The sequence below is a fragment of the Neomonachus schauinslandi genome, chromosome 5 (genome assembly GCF_002201575.2).
Source record: "Neomonachus schauinslandi chromosome 5, ASM220157v2, whole genome shotgun sequence".
NCBI lineage: Eukaryota > Metazoa > Chordata > Mammalia > Carnivora > Phocidae > Neomonachus > Neomonachus schauinslandi.
The window spans coordinates 159276073-159294076 of NC_058407.1; the positions used below are offsets into that span (position 1 = coordinate 159276073).

An 18004-nucleotide genomic window follows, 5' to 3' on the forward strand; every position below is an offset into this window, starting at 1 on the left:
TGCTCTCTGTCTCTCATTCTCTCTGTCTCAAATAAATAAATAAAAAATCTTAAAAAAAAAAAAAAAAAGAAGTGGAGATGACCAGAGCTAGAGCAAACGTCAATCAAACCCTCTTCCCAGACTCTATTTTATTTAATCCTAACAGTAGACCTGAGTGGCGTGAACAGTTATTTCCATCTTATTTTAATTTTTATTTTTTCTATTTTACTTATTTATTTGAGAGAAAGCGAGGGGGGGAGGGGCAGAGGGAATGGGAGAAGCAGACTCCCTGCTGAGCAGGGAGTCTAACACGGGGCTGGATCCCAGAACCCTGGGGTCATGAACAGAGCCAAAGGCAGACGCTTAACTGACGGAGCCACCAGGCCCCGCCATTATTTCCACTTTACAGATAGAAAAGAATCCTGAGCTGGTTGAAAAGAATTTTGGGTCAGGCAATGGATTCCAGTTGTGCCACCGCGTATCTGTGTGACCCTGGGCAAGTCAGCTGACCTCATGGAGCCTGAGTCGCTCCTCCGGAAAGTAGGGATCACCTAAGATGCAAGAGGGCTCGTGATGATGGGAGGAAAGGTTATGTACAGTCCCCAGCATAGAACAAGGGCTCATGAAAAAATAGAACCCGAACAACTCGGAATGCATATCACAGTGAGAATTTACAAGGGGCCACATCGGAACACATGTCAGTCACTCATCCTAGCAGCCCGAGGGAGAGGTACTGCTCCAGTCCCTATCCTCATTTTATGAAGCGATAAAGCACTTGCCCAAGTTCTCCTGGCTAGTGAGTGACAGAGCTAGGATTTGAGCTCAGGCAACGGAACTTTGTGGGTGTACAACCGAGGCTCAGAGAGGTTCTGACACTTGACCAAGGTCACACAGCCAATCTATGGCAGAAAAAAAGGGCCTGGACAAACTCTTCCTTTTCTCACTCCACTCATCTATCCTCTCCCTCAGCTTTTTCTACTGCACAGATAAAGGGTGGGACTGGGCTTGCTTAAACAGTGCCTAGCCTGGGACAGGTACAATAAAAGCACTAAATAATAGATGCTCTGGCCTGCTGGGCGGGACTCCCCAGAGCACGGGTGGGGGGAATTGGACCCTTCCCTGGGTATCATGTGGGAAACAGGCCACTTCTGGCTGCTTATTGTTTACTTATTCACAGCCTCCGGTGCTTAAGACACCTGCACGCCTCCCAGGGCCGAGGCTGCGCAGCACCCAGGCAGAGAGGATGCGCAGGACAGCATTTGGACTCAGGAGCCTGGAGTAGCAGGAAACCGTAAACTCCAGGCCCCGGGTGAATTGTGTGACAGGTGTGTGAGGACCGCGTGGGGGTGAGAGACTGCCCTGGGGAGCCAGGCTGGGGCGGGGAAGCGGCCCGAGTCCCTGGAGCCTGGACGGGCACCTGGGGAGCGTCACCCACGCCTAACACCTCTCTGGGGGCGTGGTCCCAAGGGCTGCACCCCCCCGCGCCCCCCCCAGAACTGGTGCAGTCTCCCCTCCTCCTCTGAGGAGTTCAGGGCACCCCTAGAACGCCCTGATGAGGGATCACAGTGTGTGGAACGCGTCTGGTCTTGGGTTTATTTAACATGCTACACCCATCTGCAAGGAAGTGGGCGCCCACGCACAAAAGCTATTCTCTTTCCAATTCCTCTTCAACACTTCTGATTATTACAGGAGCATGTCTCATTTTGCTGCCAGAAGCCCTTTAACACCTCTCTACCCGTGCTTATCTTGCCACGTCTTGTCTTTAACAAAGGGAGTGCAGGCCTCCAGCTCAGAATGCGGAGCAGGTGAAAGTATCTAGCTTGAAGGTTAGAACACTTTTTTTCATTGTATTTATTTCTTGGTTACCTTCTATTTACAGCAATTGATACTGGCTTTCTATTTTCAGTAGTGATGAAGAGTTTCCTTTTAAAGTGCTTGGTTAAGGGGCGCCTGGGTGGCTCAGTCGTTAAGTGTCTGCCTTCGGCTCAGGTCATGATTCCAGGGCCCTGGGATTGAGCCCCGCGTGGAGCCCCGCATCGGGCTCCCTGCTTGGCAGGAAGCCTGCTTCTCTCTCTCCCACTCCCCTGCTTGTGTTCCCTCTCTCGCTATGTCTCTGTCAAATAAATAAATAGAATCTTTAAAAATAAAAAAATAAAGTGCATGGTTAAGAGTGGGTACTCTGCCAATCAGACTACTAGGTTCAAATCCTAGCTATGCCCACTTAACTGCCTGTGTGACCTTGAGAAAATCACACAACTTCTCTGTGCCTCGATTCCCTCCTCTGTGCTTCGATTCCCTCCCCTGTAAACGGAAAGTAATAATGGTATGTCCTCCTTAGGTTATTGTGACCACCACATTAGCTAGTATATGTAGAGGGCACAGATTGGTGCCTGAAAGCTAGTATGTGCTGTACAGATGTTTGCTATTGTTAGGTCAAATAAGGCAAAAACAAACAGACAAACAAAACCCTAAAGAAAACCTCTTTGGACCAATCCCACCATGTTCCATGTGAGAAAGCACGGTTTTGAAAAAGATAATTAAGTGGCTGAGCTAGGATCTCTGTAGGACTCTGGATTCCCGATCCATTTACCAGCCCTTTCAATCCTCGATAATTAATGTAAGGTCTCTCTGCATGCATCTGTGGAATGGGACTAATAGTGTTTCATTGGATGCTGAGATGGTGTGTGTGACGGTGGCTCAGAACCTGAGCCGGAGTGATGGCTCTAATGGATTTTGACAGGGTAATATCGCCCCCAAGGGGTCAGAAACAGGTTCTTGGTGGCAAAAAAAAAAAACCCAAACCAAACCAAACCAAAAAATCTCTTTTTAGTATATTAAGCACAGATATAGAGTATATCTGTGTTATCAAAATTTCATGATGAGTGGTGATTAGGAAACAAAATGTCTAAAAAAGGCTGCTTAGGGGAGAATAATGGGAAAAAAAGGTGGAGAAATAGTGCTGTAAACCAAATTTTTCCAACTTGAGTTGTTACCTACAGTGGGTTATGCAGCCAGTGCAAGGCGTCCTGATCGGATGGTGAGAAGCTGGTGGGGAGAATGGCCACTAATAAGGCAACTAAAGGCTTCATCTTTAACAATCTTACCTTGTGGCGCCCGGGTGGCTCAGTCGGTTAAGTGTCTGTCTTCAGCTCGGGTCATGATCTCAGTGTCCTGGGATCGAGCCCCGCATTGGGCTCCCTGCTCAGCGGGGAGTCTGCTTCTCTCTCTCCCTCTGCCCCTCCCCACTGCTCGTGCTCTCTCTCTCTCAAATAAATAAATAAAATCTTTAAAAAATGTAGACAAGAAAAGTTGAAGAGAATATTGGAATAAAAACTGTCTATTAACTTTGTTTCTAAAATTTGAACCATCTTCTTTAAAAAAAAATCTTATCTTGTGGGGCACCTGGGTGGCTCAGTCAGTTAAGCGTCTACCTTTGGCTCAGGTCATGATCCCAGGGTCCTGGGGTCGGGCTCCCTGCTCAGTGGGGAGTCAACTTCTCCCTCTCCCTCTGCCCCTCCCCCCTGATCATGCTCTCTCTCTCTCTCTCAAATAATAAATAAAATCTTTAAAAAAAGCAATCTTATCTTGCTCTTGGTTTAACCTTTAACTTGATGTTCAGAGTCCTATCTAGAGGGGGAAAATGGAGTAGCTAAAGAAGCAAGAACCGTCACAGAGATAAGCTCTGAAATTGTGACTGATGTTTAAATTGTATCAAAATAATGTGTTGTTGTTTTTTAACCTTGCAGTTCCTTTAGGAAAATGAGTTTCTGAGTTTTCTATATCTGCTTAACATTATAAAGACCAATGCAGTCAGAAGCATTGGTGGTATAGTGGTGAGCATAGCTGCCTTCCAATGTAGTCAGAAAATAGGATTTTAAAATTCCTACCTCGTTCACTTCCTGTGTCATCTTGGACAAGGTACCAAACCTCTCTGTGCCTCTGTTTTCCCATCTCTGTAAAATAGACACAATAATAACCCACAAAGCTGTTCCTCTGTTAATGAGGAAATGAGTTGATATTTTTAAGCACTAGGATCAGTGTCTGGCCCATAGTAAATGCTCTAGAGGTAGCATTTAATGACCCGGAATTATTATTAAACCAGCTTCACAGATGAAGAATTGAGGTCCACAGGGATTGGCCCACCATCGCTCAGGGAACGGAAGAGCCTAAATTTGTTTAGCATTTTAAAAATTAATTCCAGCTTAATTTAAATAAAGTGCACACATTTTAAGGGCACGCCTACCTATGTGTACACTCGTGATCAGAATAAGGGCATTCCCAACACCAGAAGGCTCGCTGGGGTCTCCCCTCAGTCAACACCTCCCCCCGCAAGTTGAGTGCTATTCTGATTTTTCACCGGAGATATTCTGCCTGTTTTGAACTTCATCCAAATGGAGACATACAGTCAGTTTCTTTTATTATCCGCAGTCTGATTTTGAAGCCCAGATGGTCCCACCCTAGAAACTGTCATCTTAACCATTATCCTATACTGTACTGTCTTTTAAAGCCACGACTCCTTAGGGTGTTCTCATTTTCCCCCTCGTTCCTTTTCCTTGCTCCCTTTTCAACTCTGCCCAAAACGAAGCTGTCCATCGAGCCATTGACGAATTCTAATTGGTCAGTTCTGCGTTAGAAGGCCCAGCCCAGCCCACCCCCGCTAGGGGAGGTCCCTCTGCCAGGAAGCACACGATAGGGCACATGTGTCAAGAGGTGGGCCAATGGGAGGAGAGCATGTTCTAAACCGTCCACCCATCCACCAATGGGAGCGCGTTGTTCCTGCCCTCTTCAACTGCCCCAGCCGAGCTGCCTCTGCCTCGTGCCCTTGCAGTTTGACACCTTCCTTGTGTCCTAAAAGAAGGTCCCCTCAAAGCTGCCTAAGAGATGCAGGATGGCGGGCCCCAACTCCCTGCACCCCCACTGGGCCTTCTGCACCCCTCCCCTCCCTGGAGTGGATGGGAGGAGAGTCTTTCCCAGACAAAAATAACATATATGTAAAAATGTATGTTTTCAGGGGTTCTGTTGTTTCTTGGTTTTTTTTTTTCTTTGTTAATGGGATAATGCCTTGGTTTTTCTTTTTCTTTTTAAGAAAGTATTTTTAAATTTCAAATATCTTTACAATTTGAACACCCTCTTTCCTTTTTCCGAGTTCTGGGTGCTGATGAGAATCACCAGCCTCCCTCTGTAGCCTCCACCTTGCCCCTCAGAGGTGAGAACCTAGGAGAAGGGAGAGGTGTAGGCGGGCAGAGGATGGGATGGGGTGGAGTTAATAAGAAGGAGCAGGCACATCCTTAGGGTTGAAGGATGAAGAGAAGAAATTTTAAAGTGTGAGATGGATTGGGAGGTGTAGACCAGCTCCAGGGATTACAGGGAAAATGAATGAAATTGTTGGAATGGGTTGATTTAAAAAAAAAAAAAAAAAGGTGTTCAACTGTCCTGGATGAGGGATATTTAAGGTGCAATAAAGATCCCAAAGAGGGCCGCATGGATGGCTCAGTCAGTGAAGCATCTGCCTTGGGTTGAGGTCACGATCTCCCAGTCCTGGGGTCCTGGGATTGAGCCCCACCTTGGGCTTCCTGCTCAGCAGGGAGTCTGCTTCTTCCTCTCCCTCTGCTCCCCCTCCCCCTGCTCATGCTCTCTCTCTTTCCCTCTCAAATAAATAAAATCTGTTTTTAAAAAATCCCAAAGAGATTAGGGAAGAACAATGCTTGATGGCTTACAGGTGGGTGGATCCCATGGGCCATTGGGTTATCAGGGTGAAGGGAATCTCTGGGTCTGAGGGACACTGTGCATTCTCATGCTCACCTTTTCTCACCTTCTCTACCCCAGACAGGCATGACCCTACTCTTTGTACTGGGCTGCATTTTCTTCCCACTGAGCTTCACTGTCCTCTGCTGGGGCCTGCAGAACCACTCCAACCTGCGGATGGAGAGAGCAGAGGCTGTTTTGGTGGCGTCCAAGTAAGAAGACAGGGTGAGGGCATCCTTTCTGGGCCAGGCCTGGTGGAGAATGAGCTCCTGCTTTCAGGAAGAGTTAGTGGTGAGAGCGGAAGCAGTGTGTGTGTGTGTGTGTGTGTGTGCACGCGCACACACATGCACGCACAAGCCAGGGGGAAATTAAGAGTCAAAAGAAACTGGCTATGGGATCTTTTGCAAGTCATTTAACCTCTCTGAACTTCAGAGCACCCCCCACCACTTGTAAATGGGTTTACTAAGAACACCCACCTTCCGGTCTTCATGGAGACCTCATGTGAGGATCAGGTAAATTCATGTCTGTGAAATAGGGGTGGCCGACTCCTGCAAGGAACAGGGCTGTAGGCTCTGTGGAGGATGAGTGGTGAGCTGGAGGACTCAACATTCAGCCCATCAAATGGGGTAACAGCTGCTTGGCCCCAGCCAAGCATTATGGAGCTAGAACGTGGGCTCCATGTTGTCTGACCTTCTGATTCTTTCTTAAAAGAAGTTGAGCTTTGATGTGAAATCTCCTAATTTGCAAACACTGACAAGTAAGTTAGAATTTAAGAAAATACTATCCTGGCAACACCATACTGGCTGAAGAAAGCATGTTTGCGGGCCGGATTGGGCCCTTCCGCTGCCAATTTATGACCTGTTTGACACAGCTTAATACACGTGTGAGCTATCATGGAAACTTAGGTAGGAGAGGGAGCAGGCAGAAGGCAGAATTTACTTGGGTGTCTAGGTGAATTCCTGGAAGACAGAACAGTGTGTCTGCCTGCTGTAATTCATGTCGTCCAGAGAGAAGCCACGACTTGACCGGGTTTGTAGTCCTGAATCGAGTAGTCACATTACGGTGCTCTACCATCGCCCATCCTCCCCCCAAACTCAGCTTCGCTCTTTGGCTTTGGAGCTATCCAGTTTTGCCAGTTCTCACAGCTGTGTTATCTTGGGCAAGTTTTCTGTCTTTTTTTTTTTTCCCTTAAATCTCTGAACCCATTTCTTGTCTAGAAAACAAATATTGACCATCTGGGAAGATTAAATAAGAATGAACATAAACCACCTTGCCTCATGCCCAGCACGTAGTAAACACTCAAGAAGTTGGGTCCTTTTCCCCCTTAGGGTTAGGGTTAGCCTTGAGGTCAAGAAGCTAGGTGCACTATTGTCCTTAAATTGTCCCTAACTCCTTCTGCCAAAGGCCGGAGACCTCTCAGTCTGTTCCCTCCGTGTGCCACTAGAGGGCAGCACAAAATTGCAAATCCAGCCCTTTGCCTCTCTTTTGGGGAGGAAATGGAATGGTCTTTGGACAGGCAAAGACAAATTGTGGGGTTGCTTATTGAGGTGTACCTTAGGGTAGGCCTGGAAACCAAAGTACGGTTTGGGTACAGGCCCCACGTCATGCAGAAGCCCAGAGGACAGTGGGGTTCAGAACAGGAAGGCCAAATTTCAGGAAGGCAGCACGAAAGGGTGAGCAGCAGCTCAGAGGTCGGCGGGGTTCCAGCTGGGCCTTGGACATGCAGTGTGACCCTGGCCAAGTCACTGTGCTTCAGTTTCTTCGCAGGTGAATGAGGGGTTTGAACCAGCTAATCCCTGGGGTCCTTTCCCACTGGGGAAGGACCTTTCCCACTGTTGTTCTGTGAAGCCCTCGGGGAAGGGGAGCCAAGAAGATAATAGACCTGAAGAAAAAGAAAGTGACCAGTGCTTAGGGGAGGCCAGGAGAGGCCAGGTAGCCTGAGGGACAGGGCGGGAGCATCCTCCCCTTCCTGGTGGGTTTTCAGAGAGTCAGGGGTTTCCTCACCCTCTTCAAACCCGGCAGCCACTCTGATACCCAGCATGGGAGGTCTCCTGCCTCTTCTAACTATGTGACCTTGGGGAGGGCCACCGAAGGCTTCAGGACCATTCCTTGCCCCGTAAGAACGCAACAAGTGCCTTTACCTCCGTGCTATTACAGTTGGTAGACAAGATCACCGGACAGCCTTGCAGTGAAGACTCGATCTAAAGGCACCTCACCTACACCTTATAGTTTTCCCCCTTCCCATTGGAGTGAAGGATACGGGGCGGCGGGGAGGGTCTCTGAGCCTGCAGGAGGCTGTGTTGAGTTGTTTTTATTCTCATCCAGTCCTTAAACTCATCCTTCAGAGACAGCAAGATGCACAACTTTGTCTCATTCCCTCCCCAAAGGAATCCTTTTTCTCTCTGCTGGAGTGGCGCCCCTAAACTGGGACCCCAGCAGGCCACTGAGGGGCAAGCGTTGGGAGGCACTGGCAGAGGAAGAAATGGCAGGCATTTGCAATGTGTTGGTGGGAAACGGGGTCAAGCCCCCATCTGGGGGCTCAGAGCCCCCTCCCAGCTGGCCAGGGAGCCCAGGGCCACCTTCCTCCCCAAGAGGAGAGCCCCACACTCCCTTGGCCCATGTCCCCAGCAGCCCCCTGTGCCGCAGCTGCTGTCTCTTTAAGGGCCTCCCCCTCCCTCTTTCTCTGCTCCCCCCATCTCTGTCGCAGCCGCTGCTGTGGCTCAGAGCTGCATGGGGAGACGCTGCTGCAGGTCCGGTTTCTTGGTGTCTGGTCGGTGCCATCATTCCCCACCCCTCCCCCGCCCTCCCCAAGCTGGTGACTCCCCCTCCCCCTCCCCCTCTCCACCGAGGGGGCAGGGGGCTGGGCAGGAACTCTCTATAATGCCCCGCGCAGCCTCCAGGCCGGGCGGTGGGGACCGTGGCGGCAGCGAGAGGCGGGAGAGCCGAGCTGACCGCTGACCACTTGCCGGGCCGCTCCTCTTGTCTCCCTCCCTCCCTCCGCCCTCCCTCCCTCTCCCCCTCCCTCTCAGGGCTGGCACCACAGTCCCACCCCGCCTTCTCGGGTCCTCCCAGCCTCTCCACGTAAGCCCCCCCTCCCCACCTGCCTCTCCTCTCCCTCCCCTCCCCCACCCGCATCCTCCTCCTCCGGTACCCTTTCCCTCTCTGTCCTCTTATCAAGTCCTCTCCTCCTGTCTCGCTTCCAGCCCTCTGGCCAGCTTCCTCCCGCTCCTTTTCCCGGATCCTCCCTCTACCCAGTCTCTCCCCATTTCCCCAGTCTCATCTAACTCCCTTTCTCCCTTCCTCTGGTCTGACTCGCCTGCCCCATCCCGTCCCCGCCCTGTCCCCTTTGTGCCCCTTTTTCTTTTTCTCTCTCCCTCCCTGGCTTGGTGTCCCTTCTCCACCTCTAACTCCCTTCAGCTCGGCCTCCCTGTCCCCTTGCGGCCGCCAGCCTCCCTGCCCAAGGCCTGAGCCACCATGCTGACCCCAATGGTGGCTGGGGGGGGTGGTGTTCCCCGGACTCTTTCTCCTCTCCAAGAACACGCTCCAGCGACTGCCCCAGCTGCGCTGGGAGGAGGCTGACGCGGTCATTGTCTCAGCCAGGTAAACTGCATCCTTTCCCCCGGCCCCTCTCCCCTTCTCAGGCATTATGGGGGTGGAAGGGACCCCAGTCCTTCCCTGGACCCTTGGCCCATTAGGGATTGGTGGTTCCTGAAGTGGTTGGGGGGCTTTACCTCCAAGCTGCCTGCCCCCCTCACTGCCTTACTCACTGTCCCAGGAGACCTCGTCCAGACCCAGCCATCTGGTCTACTAGTATCCAGACTGCTTTTCTTTCCTCTCCCCCATTCACCCTTCCACCCTCCAAAACAGGACCAGCATGTGACTAAAACATTCCTATAAGATACTAGGGGCAAGGGGCAGAGAGCTGTGTATTAGTCAGGGCACATGTTTGGGGGTACAAGGGACAGAGGAGTGAACGGTAGAACTCTGTACAAGCTAGAATGAGGGCCAGAGTTGGGGAGGGAAGCATGGGGACAGTCAAAGAGTGAGCGGGAAAGTGGCCAGGGGAATTCAGGGTCACCGAGGAGTGGCCTGGTGACTGGGTGGCTGAGCGCTGTGAGAACAGGCCGGGGGCACCCCCTTGCCATCCAGTGCTGTCCCTGTGCTGCCCCTCCCAGGGAAGAGACCTTGTTATCAGCATTGTCTCACCTCAAGATGACCTCCCTTGTGTCCTCCTGAGGCCACTCAGTGTCCACGACTGACCAAGGGAAGGAAGCTGGCAGGGAGGAGTGGGGTGCACTGAGAAGTAGCAGCGGGAAGTCCTGGAGCCTGGGGTGGGGGGCGAGCCCCGGGGAAGCCAGCCTCAGGCAGAGATGGGCAGAGAGTGGCCTGAGGCATAGTAACTGGACAGTAAAGAGGAGAAACTGAGGGCTGTGTCTCCTTCCTCTACCTCTGGTCCCTCTTTCTCCCTAGGCTAGTGTCCTCTGTCCAAGCCGTCATGGCCTCCACTGCTGGCTACATCGTCTCCACCTCCTGCAAGCACATCATTGATGACCAGTAAGTGCCACGAGACCACCTTGGCCCAAGTTCCCGCAGCCCGTGTGCGTGCATGACTCCCGAGGACCCCAGGTCTTCCAGGGGACTCCTTCAGTGGTCCCCAAACCCTTCACTTGGGACTGAGCAAGTTAACTGCATTAGCTGCAACTCAACACCCAGGAATAAATTTATCCGTGTCCTGTCCTTTAAGGTCAGAGCCAGGGGGAAAAGGAGTGGGGATCAAAAAGGATTGTCAGAGTGGCTCCTAGGCTTCCTGGCCTCTCATATCATAGTAGGTCCTGTGTGCCCTTTCCTCCCCACTTCCTCCCTCCCTTACATCCCTCAGACCCCCTTTCTAACCAGCACCCAATTGGGGTGCCTCCCTCCTCATGCCAGGCTCACCCCTCTGCTCCTCCCCGAGTGCAGGTGTCCAGTCCCAGCTCTGTGCGCAAGAGGGAGACAGGAGAGAGATGACAGACACAAGGCCACTAACGGTTGGGCCGTGGGGGGGTGCGGGTGGGGGAGGGGAAGGGTGAAGAGGCCAGAAGTTGGCACTGGCAGCTGCCGCAGTGCCTGGTGCTTGCCAAAAAAGCCCAGGCCTGCGATGTGGGGCCGGAGGAGGCAGGAGAGGGGCCCTGTCCGTGGTGCTGACGGGCCAGCTCCAGGTGACCCGCGGGCTGCTGCCGAATGGCCCGGCAGGGTGCTGAAGACGCCCCGTGCTTAACTTCCGGCTCTGACCCCCTTCTCTGGAGACTGTTGGGCCGCAGGAACATTGTCTGGAGGACCCTGGCCTGGCGGCGCCCCTCTTTCTCTACAGATGAGTTCCCCTATCTGTGGAGTGGGGTACATCCCTTCCTGGAAGGGTTACCCTGAGGAGGCATTGAGCTGCCGGAGTCAAATGCCTAAAGCAGTTCTGGCTCTTGTACAGTGGGTGCTTAACTCTTTCTTCAGATCCCATTTGGTAACTTGGCTTCCTCTTCCCCTCTGCCCTTCTGCTCTACCCCTGGGTCTAAGATGAGCCTGGATTCCCAGGCATCTCTTGCTCTCATCTTTTCACACAGAGGTCACCTTTCCACTCTTACATTTCCTCCCCCCCATCCCCACGCCCACCCCCAGGTCTGTTCTTATCCCTTCCCCTGTAATCCTCAGGTGGGTGGGGGAATATCAGGGTTAATCCAGGGACAACAGCTGTTCCTACTCCTGAGCACCTAACTGCTGAGAGTGTGCGGACAGTTTTAACTCTTCAAGTTAAACCAGGACTAGTGCCCCCACAAGCCACATGTCTCCTGGGGCTGGCTCTCCCAGCCACTCCTGCTCCAACTCCACTTGGGCCAGTCGGACTCCTTTCCACCAGGGCTCTCCTTGCTTGTCTAACCTGGGTTGCTGCTCCCTCTCCTCTCTCCCTTTCTCCAAGCTCCAGCATGGGTCTCGGGTTCTCTTTGCCCCAAATCATCCCTGCTGGAGTGGGCTGCCTGTCCCCTTGTAGGCAGTCTTCCTAGGGTTTGCATTCTGTCTCCATCTCACCCGATCCTTCGCTGGCCTCCCCGCTCCCTGCCCCAGGCCCTCATTCCTCTTCTTCCTTGGGCAGCTCCTCATATAGGGTCTCAGCTCCTTTTCTTCATTACTCCGGCTGACTTTGCTTTCATCCCTCCACCTAGCTGGGCCAGTTCCCTGACCTCGCACTCCCACCTCAGACCTGCCACGGGGCTACAGCATTTAAGAGAAAGTGCTCAACGTGCTGAGTCAAGAAGAAAAATGCAATGTTGCATATTCATGTGCTTTTCATTTTTGTTTACTCTCAAAGTACAAGGAACTTTCTCTGTTCTTGACTCCTTTTGCTCAGCGTTTTCTCCTCAATGCTTGGCTGTACCTGAAAAACAACAACAACAACAAGAGGTTGGGCCGTGTTCAGGCAGAACAAGCAGCACTAACGGCACCACCAAGTCCCCAGTGAGGCTTGTCTGTGACACCTGTCTCGAATCTTCTAGGGACAGGGGAGCCAGACTTCCCATGGTTGGTTATTCCTTGGCCAAGTCACCTAGTCTCTCAGTTTCCTCATCTGTAAAGTGGGGGTGGTAACCATCCCCACTTTGTATAGGGTTTCTCCAGGGAGTGAATAAGTTTATGCATGTAAACGATTTTGGATATTAGAACAGTGCCTGCGTGTCAGTGGATGTCAGCAATACGAACGCTCTCCACTGCTCTTGCCTCTTCTGCTGTTATTGTCCTAACCTCAGCTGTCTCTCAGATCTTGCCTGAGCTTGCTTTCTCTGTCACTGCCCTGTGGTCTGTGGCTGTCCTTTGGTGTCTTTTCCCTACCTCACCTCTCCCCATATTGCAGAGAGAGAGAGAATATGAATGAATGAATGAATGAATGAATATGAAAAATGGGTGGGTTCTGAGGTCAGACAGTCTGGATTTGATTCCCAGCACCCTTACCTACCAGCGTTGTGACCGTCCCACCTTGGGCCAGTTTCTTGCCCTCTACCCCTGGGTTCCATCACGGACCTCGAGAGTCCACTTCCGTCTCAGGGTTGTTGTGAATATCACTTGCTCCGGTGGCACGTCCAGTGCTGACCCCGGCACCTGGTCACTGCTCGGTCCATCTCCTTTCCTCTCTGATGCCCCCTTCTCTCTCTGCCCAACAGACACTGGCTTTCCTCTGCCTACACGCAATTTGCAGTGCCCTACTTCATCTATGACATCTACGCCATGTTCCTCTGTCACTGGCACAAACACCAGGTCAAGGGGCACGGAGGGGACGAAGGGGGGGCCAGAGCCCCGGGCAGCATCTGGGCCGTGGCGCGCGGCTACCTGCACAAGGAGTTCCTCATGGTGCTCCACCACGCCGTCATGGTGCTCGTCTGCTTCCCACTGTCGGTGGTGAGTCGGGGTGCCGAAAGCCAGGGCCTCCTGTCCTGCTCACGCCAGCGCCGCAGGAGCCCGGGGAGCCCTGTGGCCGGGTCCCCCAGGGGCAGGGCAGGCCCAGGATGGAGAGTTCCCGCAGAGGGTTTTCTGGGCAGCAGGCCAGCCCCAAACAGCGAGAGGGTCTGGGCTCAGCCTGGCCCCGGGCTGGATATGCCCAGCCGTGGTGCCTGGGAGCTGTGGTTGCAGATCTCTGAGCCTCAGTTTCCTCGGCTGTAACATAAGGTATAGAGGCTCCCGCGCGGGATGGTTGGAGGGATACGGTGACGTCATGCTCGCAGCTTGGCCGCTGTACACTAGAGGTGTTCAGACCTTCCGAGCTGAGCCTCTCCAACAGTGGCCGCAGAGAAGAGAGGGAGGGAGTCCAGGGAGAGGCCAGGCTAGTTCTCCCTGTCCTCCGCAGGTGTGGCGTCAGGGCAAGGGCGATTTCTTCCTAGGCTGCTTGCTGATGGCTGAGGTCAGCACCCCCTTCGTCTGCCTTGGCAAGATCCTCATCCAGGTGAGAGGGGGCCGGAGGCTGTGCGAGCCTGAAGGCAGGGCACTTTCAGGGACCTTTAGGGATTCTTTAGCGGGCCGGGCCCGGGTCAGGGGAGGCGGGGCGCAGGGGACCGCGGAGGGGAGGGGGGTCGGAGTTGCCCGCCCCCACCCTGCTCTGCGCCCCGCCCCCTGCCCTCTGACCGCCCCGCCCACCCACCGCAGTACAAGCGACAGCACACTCTGCTGCACAAGGTGAACGGGGCCCTGATGCTGATCAGCTTCCTCTGCTGCCGGGTGCTGCTCTTCCCCTACCTGTACTGGGCCTACGGGCGCCACGCCGGCCTGCCGCTGCTCGCCGTGCCCCTCGCCATCCCGGCCCACGTCAACCTGGGCGCCGCGCTGCTCCTGGCCCCCCAGCTCTACTGGTTCTTCCTCATCTGCCGCGGGGCCTGCCGCCTCTTCCGGCCCCGGGGCTCCACGCCGCCCTCTCCTTGTCAGACCCAGGACTGAGGGTGGGGCCGGGGGACCCTCCACCCCCCCACCCCATACCTTGGGGACGGGACTCTGGGGCTGCCCGGCAGGAGGTGGGAGCCAGGGCCCTCTTGCCCTGGCGGCCCCAGGACGGACAATAGGTGCACTGCAAAGGGGCGGGACATCTCTGCTCCCGGGCTGAGGGGCAGGGAGCCGGTGAAAGGCAGGGAGGGGGTGCCTCTTCTCCCAGCAGTGCCTGAGCTGAAGGTAGCGAACCCCTTCCTGCGCACCCCTTCTCCCATCACCAACCCTGGGGCCCTGGGGATGCAAAGGACAGAGGAAGGGGGCATCACTTCCCATCCACTGAGGGCTAGACGGCCATGGGGAAACTGACTCAAGGGGACCAGGACTCCAAGGATGTGGGGGAGGCCCTGCTGCCAAGGCCATCCCAGCCTGTCCCCCTGCTGCAGACTCCCCTCGGTTCCGCACCATCTGAGAGGGAGGGGATACCCTAACTAACCCTCCCCCCCCCCCCGCCCCCGCAGGCCTTGCTTGGGGCTAGCTGCCTCCACTGCTCCTCTCTCTCAGGGCGGCCAGCGTGAGGGATCTTATTTATTTTATTTATTCGCCCAAATCCATACTAGTCTGTGGGGGTGGGGGGAGGGAGGTGGCTGCTACCCCCAACCTTCCCAGTGCTGAGCAATCCCGGGGGCAGGTGAGGGGGCACCCCGTCCCTTCCCCACCTGGCTGCACATCTTGCCCTCGGGCCCCGGCATGTCCCTGGTGCTACAGACCTCTCAAGGCTTCCTCCAGTCTGGGGTCAGGGGACCCTGGGAGGTGCTTTCCAGACCGCTAATAAAGACGATCTGATCTGCGTGAACGCCACCAAGGCCCTCTTCACCCAGTTCTTTGGTGCGGGGAAGGGTGGGGGTCTGGGGGTAGAAAGCACGGATGGCTCCAGGACCTCAGGATGGGGCAGGACCCCCTGCCTGGTTATCCGAGCAGTCAGGCAAGAAAAAAGCAGACTTTTATTCCTCAGCAGGAGAGGAGGGCGGGTTTGGGCACTCAGGGCAGAGTCCAGGGCCCTTGTCCGGCTCCTCAGGCCCCTTTCTGGCAGCTCCTATGGGATATGAGATCAGAAGTGGGAGGCCACACCCTGCCTCCCTAGGCTTTTGGGTCCTGCAGCCTCTCCCAAGGCAGGCTGAGGTGGGAGGGGCCCGGGAAAGGGGGGCCTTACATGTGTGTGCAGAACTGGTAAAGGAGGAAGAGGAAGGCTACTACCAGAGCGCCCACCAGGATGTGATGGAAGAACTCGGAGTTGGATCCTGTTAGACAAGGAGGGGAAGATGGGGATCTTGCCTCCTCTCCAATGGAAGGGCCAAGGGCAGCTCTTCTCCAGGCCCTGGCAAGGAAGGAGGCCCCCTCTCAAGCGGGTTCATACCTGAGTTAACAAAGATGACAGGTTTCTCTCCAATAAACTGGGCCACAGCCAGGAGCCTGGCTTGGTCTGAGTCTGGGTAATCAAAGAAGTCGGGTCTGTCTATGAAGAGCAGAGACCCTGCTCCCCGGACCGAGGTGCTGGCCCGCTCCCGGCTGGGTGCTAGGGAGCAAAGTCTATGTCAAGAATCAAGCAGACCCCTGCCCTCTACCCCAGGAGGCTGTGGCTGACCCAGGACCCTGCCAGGCCACACAGCCTTAGTGTGGCTGGGAAGGGGTTTGATTTTGTTCCAGGAACATCTTAAGGATCAACTGAGATCTCCATGCGAAGGCCCCTGCTGGATGTGGGGCGGGGGGGTGGGGGGGGAGAGACGGGCAGGGAGAGGCAGGCCCTTGCTTGGCCTCCCAGCTCCTAAGGCAGATTGACCCTTCACCCCAAGACTTCTCCTCCCCACCGCTGCCAGGACAGCTTCCCACCTGTTTCTATGGCCCCCAGCCCAACCAGCCACACCCATGCCCACGCCCACTGCCACAGCCTCATGACCCTTCCACTCCTGTGACAGGGGTGGGGGCTCTGTGATGTCACAGCCGGGGGCCATTCTGAGCATAAGCTCTGGGGTGAGGGGAGAGAGAAAGTGCTGGGAGCTGGGAACTTCCCCCCAAGTCCCCACATCAGAAGAGGACACTTTGAGACCACCCCCTCATCTCCCCCAGGGCCTTCATCCTTTGATTGGGGTGATGTCAATGATAAAACAGTAATAGGGGCAGCCCCAACATTTAGAAATAGGAAGGACTTGGGGGCAAGCTTGCTGGAAGCTGGGACTAAGGAGAGCTGCCTTTGTAGAGCAGACACGGTCTTTCCTGGGGTGGGGGGCAGGGAGAAACACCTCCAGTTACCCCCGGAATCCACTCTCTGCATGGCCTCCCTTACCCATCACAGCTAGCCTGTCCTCATTACACAGACAAGGGAACCAAGGCGCAGAGGGGCAAAGTAATGTGGGCGACGCACACTTCCCAGGGCTGTGCATTTTCCCCTCTGAGGCTCCCCCCTGCTTTGGGTCCCCAAATTCAAGAGTCCCCAAATTCACGTCCCTTAGTGCTCAGCTGAGGACGACCCTGGGGTTGGGAGCCGGGAGAAATAACAGGCGTTTCCCACTAGGTGGCAGCAGTGCTCACGGGTGCCTGTTTCCCTCCCACCCGCGAGGACACCGCTCCCGCTCCTCCAAGCCCTCCTCCCGCCTCTTCCCGCAGGTGCTGCAGGAAAAGGTACCGCTGCGGGAACGGGCAGGCACGGGGATTGTCAGAGGAAAGGCCCCGCCCATCTCGAGGCCTGTCTCTTGGTCACCCACAGCGCCCTCGCAGGCTCCTCTCTCCGGGTGGGCTCCCCCAAGGGCCATCCCATTTCCCATTTCCAATCCCTGCTTTTCTCTATTTGTCCCTTCCCAACAACCACTGTCAATCCTGCGGACCTCCAAGAGTTAGCTCTCCTCTGATTGGCAGGAGGGCCTGTCTGTCACAGATGTGTCCCGCCCCACCCAAGCCCAAGGACAGTTCAGGGTCTTCTTGGTTTGATTACACAGATGCCTGTTCAAGAGTCTCTGGCAGTCCTGGTTCTGTGACTTCCCCCAAATCAGGCATGTGTCTGCGGCATGTTGGGAGGTCGTCTGTCCTATGATGGAGGCGCCCTCCTCCCCTGGGTCCCCACCCCTCCTCTTTCTTGCCCTCAGGGGCTACCCTCTCAAGCGTCCTCACAGTAGCCCCTGGGGAGGTCTTGCCCTGCTCAGCTTCTATTTCCTAAACGGTAAAGCTCAGGGAGGAGAAAATGGGGGAAAAGGAGACAGACTAACATCTACGGGACCTCCTGTGGGCCCCTTTCCCCTACACTTCTCTCTTCTGGGAAAGAGGAAGTGACTTAGCCGAAGTCAGGCACGTGAGGAGCAGCAAGGAGTCCGGCTCCTGAACCCGGGCCAGGGTTCCCAGGCCAGGCCTGTCTGAGGCTGCTGCCACCGTTTAGCCGCGGGAAGGGGTCCAGAGCCTTTAGCCATTGGAGTGGATCTTGCCATTTCCTCACTCACCCCAAAAGGATGCAGCTGCCCTGTCCCCCAGAAAAGGCTCCTTTGACACACGCAGTGACTTCTCATTCATTTATTCATCCAATCATTAAGTACATGCATTGAGCCTCTGCTCTGTGCCAGGCTCCATTTATGGCTTAGAGAGAAATCACCAGGGCACGGTCTCTGCCCTCAGGGATCACAGGGGAAAGAACTCTTGGATGCACATCATTATAGACAGATAACCCCTAAGGGGCTGTCTACACTTGCTGTCTCTGCTCCCTCACCTTTAACGACCTAGCTTCGTCCTCACCGCTCCACTGAAGCCACTTTTGCCAAGTCTACCAATGACCTCTTAACTTGCCAAATCTAATGGTTACTTCTGC

At 54.5% G+C, this 18004-nt stretch overlaps 1 protein-coding gene across 1 annotated transcript; it reads left to right on the forward strand.

The window, feature by feature from the left end:
- The first annotated feature begins 9198 nt into the window (after nt 1-9198).
- On the forward strand, nt 9199-14169 carry TLCD3B (TLC domain containing 3B). Its single transcript, XM_021700568.2, is given in 6 exon segments — nt 9199-9219; nt 9221-9324; nt 10195-10278; nt 12906-13140; nt 13586-13681; nt 13882-14169. Coding segments are annotated over 6 exon segments (828 nt in total).
- The last annotated feature ends 3835 nt before the right edge of the window (nt 14170-18004 follow it).